Source organism: Pseudomyrmex gracilis, unplaced genomic scaffold (assembly GCF_002006095.1).
Source record: "Pseudomyrmex gracilis isolate BER0280 unplaced genomic scaffold, ASM200609v1 scaffold_101, whole genome shotgun sequence".
NCBI lineage: Eukaryota > Metazoa > Arthropoda > Insecta > Hymenoptera > Formicidae > Pseudomyrmex > Pseudomyrmex gracilis.
The window spans coordinates 516,277-522,904 of record NW_018020685.1 but is presented as its reverse complement, the minus strand read 5'-3'; the positions used below and the strand labels follow the sequence as shown (position 1 = coordinate 522,904).

At 39.5% G+C, this 6,628-nt stretch overlaps 2 protein-coding genes across 4 annotated transcripts; one reads left to right on the top strand and one right to left on the bottom strand.

Moving 5' to 3' along the window:
* Nucleotides 1–863: 863 nt before the first annotated feature.
* LOC109855901 (GTP-binding nuclear protein Ran) lies at nucleotides 864–3,533 on the top strand. 3 transcript variants are annotated; one of them, XM_020430601.1, is made up of 3 exons: nucleotides 864–968; nucleotides 1,649–2,136; nucleotides 2,349–3,533. In XM_020430601.1, exons 2-3 carry the CDS (start codon nucleotides 1,705–1,707, stop codon nucleotides 2,562–2,564), a joined length of 648 nt encoding a protein of 215 aa, XP_020286190.1. In that variant the 5' UTR covers nucleotides 864–968; nucleotides 1,649–1,704; the 3' UTR covers nucleotides 2,565–3,533. The 3 variants fall into 3 exon arrangements, with proteins under 3 accessions (XP_020286190.1, XP_020286189.1, XP_020286191.1); XM_020430600.1 differs by lacking the exon at nucleotides 864–968 and adding an exon at nucleotides 975–1,068; XM_020430602.1 differs by lacking the exon at nucleotides 864–968 and adding an exon at nucleotides 1,127–1,206.
* Nucleotides 3,504–6,628, bottom strand: LOC109855900 (elongation factor Tu, mitochondrial-like). The gene is made up of 6 exons (XM_020430599.1): nucleotides 6,503–6,628; nucleotides 6,245–6,297; nucleotides 5,796–5,958; nucleotides 5,327–5,634; nucleotides 4,587–5,248; nucleotides 3,504–4,505 (listed from the first exon to the last, which is right to left on the bottom strand). The coding sequence occupies exons 1-6, from the start codon at nucleotides 6,537–6,539 to the stop codon at nucleotides 4,301–4,303; spliced, it is 1,428 nt and encodes a 475-aa protein (XP_020286188.1). The 5' UTR covers nucleotides 6,540–6,628; the 3' UTR covers nucleotides 3,504–4,300.

Here is a 6,628-nt window from a genome sequence, read left to right as displayed (position 1 = left end):
GGCGCCACGCGCACGCGCCGATGACGTCAACTTCGTCTCTCAGGAACGTGCGCCACGCAAAGCGACGCCCCCACGACTGACAACGCCGCCACGAGAAAAGAGAAGCAGGAACGTGACCAAAATTCTCAGGTTCTTGCGCAATTAATGGTCGGTACATTACAGGTCGGTAATTTGTAGTTCGATCTTGTATTCAACAAGACCGCGTCTTAAGGTGGTCACAAGATGCTGTACGAGCCGTTCCATTGGCTTCACGTTATTTTAATAAATTTCCCACACACGATAATCAATTGTCTTCAACTATTTGTTCACAGATGCTTCACATCTATTTTGATCAAATAATTTTTCTCATATACATACAAAGTGAATTATTTCTCTTTCATTTGTTTGCAGATAAAAAACATCAAGCAATCAAAAACTAACCAAATAACTAATTACTTTTTTGCTAACTTTTTTCTTTTTATTTGAATTTTTACCGCCACTAGACCAATCGCGTCCTCGCGTACTTTTTACTCGCAACTTGCCGCTCGTAGATGCATTTTGGCGCCACTTGGCAGTCTCGCGTTCGTCGATGCGAACGATTGCGAGGCATCATCCCGTCCTTGTTCTTTCCGGAACGCGGAACGAGGACAGGATGATTCCTCGAAGCGTTTGCAGCGCCGGATTGGACCGTGTTCGTTTTCTACGCGCCGACCGTAAATGGCGCGTTGATTAGCAGAGGTCGCGCTGATCGCGCGCTTCCTGTCAATCGCGCAACAAAATTGCAATCGTTTCTGAAAAATACGCTTTGCTTTCGCAAATTAATCACGCGAAAAATCAAATTTGATTTTTTCACCGCGATCCCGACCCTCTTCGCCTGCGATTCCACGCGGTTTAAGTTTGGCTGATCCGCGAGGTGGCATCTCGCCTCTTACTCACTCGTCCAGACACTTGTGACTCGCCATTGTGAGCCGTACAGACTGTGGCACGCGGTAAGTAATATCGGTCATTTTCACGTACCCGTCTGCGCCGCACCCGGGAAATTTCATATCCACGCCAATCGGCTTGTCCGTGAAACGCGGAAGGTTAACGGTAAGTGCACAGAGCGCGTGAAACCGCGTCGCCGAGTGTCGGTTCGCGATATATATAAATCGAAAACGCGAAATTTCTTCCGCACGCATCTGCCTCTCGACGGGCGCCATTCGCCCCCTCGTCGTCGCGACGAGCCCGGTGAGTCCCGTGCCCGCCAACAACGTTCCGACCGGCTTTTCCCTCCGATTTTCTCCGCCGTTTACGCGCTTCTCTTCCGTTCGATCGTCGTTTTCGCGACTCCTCGAGTTTGCGACACGCGTGGTTTTATTTCTCGATCACGCTTCGAATACGTGCCGTAACATTCGGCGGTTTTCCAGCACATTCGATACACATCGTCGTTACACGATGTCCTTGATCATTTTTTTTTTTTTTTTCCAGTCAGTTTCATTATCATCGCTAGCGGAATGTGCTTAACCTCGTGTGTTTTCGGCGTTTTCTGTTTGAAGAAGCAGTTTCCGTTCCGCGAAATGTCTTGTCTCATGTTTGTGTCCGTTACAACGCACGCTACTCCGCCCATGTGGCTTTTCGTTTTCGCGTGACACCGGGCTCGAGAGTTCATCACTGGGTTTTTTCTTTGCAGACCTACGCGTCTTCGATATCGACTAGAAGTTCGTCGCAAAAGGTTAAACAAGCAAAATGGCACAGGAACCTGATATGCCCACATTCAAATGTGTGCTGGTCGGCGACGGTGGTACTGGCAAAACCACCTTTGTCAAGCGTCACTTGACCGGCGAATTCGAAAAGAAGTACGTCGCTACTCTTGGAGTAGAAGTACATCCCCTGATTTTCCATACCAATCGTGGGCCGATTCGTTTCAATGTGTGGGATACAGCTGGTCAAGAGAAGTTTGGTGGTCTTCGTGATGGCTATTATATTCAGGGACAGTGCGCTGTAATTATGTTCGATGTCACATCTAGAGTAACATACAAGAACGTACCCAACTGGCATAGGGATCTCGTTCGAGTTTGTGAAAACATACCGATTGTTCTTTGCGGAAACAAAGTAGACATTAAAGATAGAAAAGTTAAGGCTAAGAGTATCGTATTTCACAGAAAGAAGAATTTACAGGTATTTATGCAACTATGTTTCTTTAGTTTTGTTTTCTGTCATTTTTATAGTTTTATTTGTAGCTTTTTTTTAATGATGATTCAGTGATCCGATGTAAAATGAAGATGTTAAACTGTCCCTCTAATCTGAATGTTTTTATATTTGATATATAATAAAACAAATTTTATACGCATGTAGGAATTTGAACAGCACATCGCTTTCTTTTGTTCTAGTACTACGACATCAGTGCCAAGAGTAATTACAATTTCGAAAAACCTTTTCTATGGCTAGCACGTAAATTGATCGGCGATCCAAATCTTGAATTTGTTGCGATGCCAGCTCTGCTGCCACCTGAGGTTACCATGGATCCACAATGGCAGCAACAAATTGAGAAAGATCTTAAGGAGGCTCAAGAAACAGCACTACCAGAAGACGACGAAGATCTTTAATCTTTAGTTTACTTAATATATTATGAGTAGCCTTTACAGAGGTAAGGCCTACTATGCAAGTGCTCCTTGATTGTAACACGCACTTGCGTCTATCTCCTATAAAAGTGAGGTTTAAGAATCGAGAGAATTTCTTTAGGTATGAAAAAGAGTAATGTTTGATCGCAATATTTAGTTCAATAACTTTGTATTCTGGACGTAATTTTTTGTCAGCTCTTATATTACAAATACAATAGCCTTAAAAGTGGGTCACATAAATGCATTGGAGTGCAAAATTAATAAAGTGTGTATGTTTATGTATGCAAAACAAAACCTTATCTATACCATATCTGATTTTCACAAAAAAAAATTCTTCTATGCAATAAATGTGATAACATTACGTAAAATTTATGGAATTAGAAATTTAATGTATTTAAGATACAAGATACTGAGAAAAAAAAATTTGTGATATAAAACTCATATAGAATGCAGCTTTGATGAATTTGAATGTAACATACGATGCAAAACAACAGAGATCAAATACAAATTTCTGATTCGCTTGTGTAGGTGTGCGCGTGTGCATGATATGTAAATATGTGAGAAATGCAATTGTGTAAACCATGATGTAAATTGAATACAATGGTACTTCAACCCACTTTTTAAGGTACATCGAAAGTAGAGTTCTCCGTCTTTTGGTTTTCCTTCCCTTTTTAGTCTCTTTCTCTTTCTCTCATCTTCGATGTAGAATACAAACTGCCAATTCTGAAGTGGATGATCATTCAACTTACAAATGATTGATTTACACAAAAAGAAAGAATCTCTGAGAGACGCAAAACGCAATTCGTCAATATCAGAAATCATTGTTTTCCATTTAAGTACGAATTACACAATTCGCGAAAGAGCAAACTTACCGGAAATGCTGGTAATAAAAAAAAACACTGAGAAATGTTGAAAGCAAATGTATTTTTTTTTTTTTTTTTTTTTCAAATGTTTCACACGAACAGTGCTTTTTTCTGTATATAAGAATATTCGTTTTGCTAACGAAACTCATCGATTTTTTGTTTTCGAAATCCCTCTTGTAATTTAATCAAGATTAATCCCACAAACAAAAATGGCAGATGTTAGATTTTACACCGCTGCATTTCTAACACGAAACAGGAATCACAGGAAATGATACTGCAAACATGTACATCCGATCCTTGTACTTTTAATAATATCTCGTCATCTTGCTTGAAGAAGGATTGTATCGAACTGAGAACTTTAATAAATTATCAAACTGTTTTCACAGCTACAATATTCTATTTGGTATTAATTGTCATACACATAGTAGTTTTGTTATTACGGGTGCTCACGCACTTTGCGAACGCGTCAGTCCATCTTGTACAAAAGTAGTAAAGGTAGACTGACGCCTGAAGCGCGTATGCATCCAAGACAAACGCGTCATATGTAACATGTGTATCAACTGTCTGAAAATCTAACAAGCGTACTTCAATACAGACGCGTGAAAACTGAAGATAAAAATACAAATCCAATTACAAGAGTAATAATCCGTGGTATATGATAAAAATGCATTTTTTTAAATTACGTAATTGATTTACATGTTTGTTTTTTATTATTGCATAAACTTTACGTCGAAGACACTTCGTACAAACTTTCAAATTAGGAGAATGAATGATTTGAAAGTTTCGTGTTTTCGAGACTCGACTGATAATACGGATCTTTGTTTTTGTAAATATTTTTGTACCAAATCTCTGGATGCTTTACTGTTTATGTTTTTTCTTTTCCTTCTCTTTCTCTTTCTTCATTAAGGCTTTTTTGCCTTCGAGAAGTAACGCTCGTTCGTTATCTGTAAGGGATTTCAAAGTGGTGGTGATAACGCCGGTTCCCAGAGTTATCGCTCCGTCTCGTAATGTGAAACGTTGACCTTTCTCCAACACCATTGGTCTTATCAGTTTTAATATCAATCTGCAACGAAGATCAAAATACAATAAGAGACGCAGCGCGATGAGCAATATTGTTAGATAACAAATAAATCGAATATCTTACGTGCTGTCTTCTCCTGGCATTGCCAAGTCTTTCCCTGATATTGTACACTGCGCTGCGATATCCCACGTTCTCGAAAACATTTGTAACTGCGTCAAACTTGCGAGAGGCTTCTTTTTGCCGCCTTCTTCCGGAGTCAACATGTATACCTGTGCTTCTACATGATCGTACGCTTTCATAGTGCCGGGTTTGCACATCACCATGCCTCTTCTGATGTCGTCCCTCTTCAAACCTCTCACCAGAGCACCCAACTGATCTCCGGCGTGAGCCTCTTCTAATATCTGATGGAACATCTCGATGCCCGTAATCACACTTTTGTAAACTTTGTTGTAACCGATGAATTCGCAATCCTGTCCCTTCTTCAGTTTCCCACGCTCCAATCTACCGGTAACCACGGTACCTCGTCCAGGAATAGAATATACGTTTTCCACCGGGAGCAAAAATGGTTTATCCAGCTCCCTCACGGGTGTTGGAATATGTTGATCCACCGTTTCCAACAATTTTAGAATAGCCTGTGCGCCTATTTCGGGATTCTTTCCTTCAAGTGCGCAGAGCGCGCTACCTTTTACTACTGGAATATTGTCGCCGTCGTAACCCATTTCGGTAAGCAACTCTCGTATTTCCATTTCCACTAACTCCACCATTTCTGTATCAGCGGCATCAACCTGTGACAAATATCAAGTAAAGATTGTAACATACATAGTGTACAGTTATTTACATCTTTTCACAATTCTGTCTCTTACCTTGTTGATGAATATGACAAGATGCTCAATACCAATTTGTTTAGCAAGCAGCAAGTGTTCTCTAGTTTGTGGCATTGTGCCATCTGTAGCAGCAACGACCAATATAGCACCGTCCATTTGCGCCGTTCCCGTGATCATGTTTTTAATGTAATCGGCATGACCCGGACAATCGGTGTGTCCATAATGACGATTTTCTGTTTGATATTCAATGTGTGCGACATTGATAGTAATACCACGAGCCTTTTCTTCAGGAGCATTGTCAATTTCGCTGTATTGTTTTGCTTTTGCCAATGCCTTCTCAGACAATACTATTTATAACAATATTTTACATTATTTTATCAATCCAAAATAGTTTTTCTTTTAATAAGAGATAAGAAAATTGCTCAAATACATCAAAATAAAATCTTATACTGTGTATATTGCCAGTTTACATAAAACAAAGGTATGGAATGTGACAACAAATGCATACCTTTGGTGATAGCTGCTGTAAGTGTTGTTTTGCCGTGATCTACATGACCAATAGTACCTACATTGCAATGTGGTTTGTCACGAGTAAATACTTTCTTTTCTGCATAAAATCTCTGGCTTGTGACAGTAGGAAGAAACAACTGACCCAATTGATTGCGACGTTGCTAATAATACACAGTAAAAATAATTAATTTACACCAACAAGAGAGTTTGTACTAAATGTCATAAACTAAATGATTGCATCAACATATTATAAAAATAATTATATTTAAAGATAAAGATGCAAAATAAGCTTTTAGTTTCTTAGAATTGACTTAACTCTTCCAATACGTAATCGTAGAGTGTCGATATATCTATCATAATATATTTATCATAAACATAGTACAGTTTTGATTGCACAAATCTGGAAATAGTTATAGTGAAGTGCTAATTTGAAACTCGAATACTTACACATTTTGGCAACTGTCGTGTGAGAATAATCCGTTTTAAGCTGTGTCTCAGCACTGAAAAAAGAGATATATAGATATTTATTCAATTAAAAACTCGCCGAGAATAGTGTTGACACACCTAACCTTAACGTTTTCTACACAATACGATCGCGCGTGAACATTAAAAAAAGTGATTTTAACCATGAGAAAAAACGATGACGAAGTCAACGAAAGAGCTACTCGACATCATTGACATGCACGTACTTCATATTTTGCTTACCGGAATTACAGATAACTCTCGTGGAAATAAGCGCCATGTTTCATCTGATTTCTTCGCAATTACGGAACCATTCGAATCTTCCAGCATGCGTGACACAGTGTGGCGCAACTCTGCAACTACTCTAGC

Excerpts from the sequence above, each read along its gene's own strand:
- LOC109855900 (XM_020430599.1), bottom strand. The coding sequence starts at position 6,539 with ATGGCGCTTATTTCCACGAGAGTTATCTGTAATTCCG. Across the intron at positions 5,249-5,326 it reads TTGTCATATTCATCAACAAG|GTTGATGCCGCTGATACAGA; the intron begins GTAAGAGACAGA and ends TATTTGTCACAG. Across the intron at positions 4,506-4,586 it reads ATGCCAGGAGAAGACAGCAC|ATTGATATTAAAACTGATAA; the intron begins GTAAGATATTCG and ends TCTTCGTTGCAG.
- LOC109855901 (XM_020430601.1), top strand. The coding sequence starts at position 1,705 with ATGGCACAGGAACCTGATATGCCCACATTCAAATGTGTGCTGGTCGGC. Across the intron at positions 2,137-2,348 it reads ACAGAAAGAAGAATTTACAG|TACTACGACATCAGTGCCAA; the intron begins GTATTTATGCAA and ends CTTTTGTTCTAG.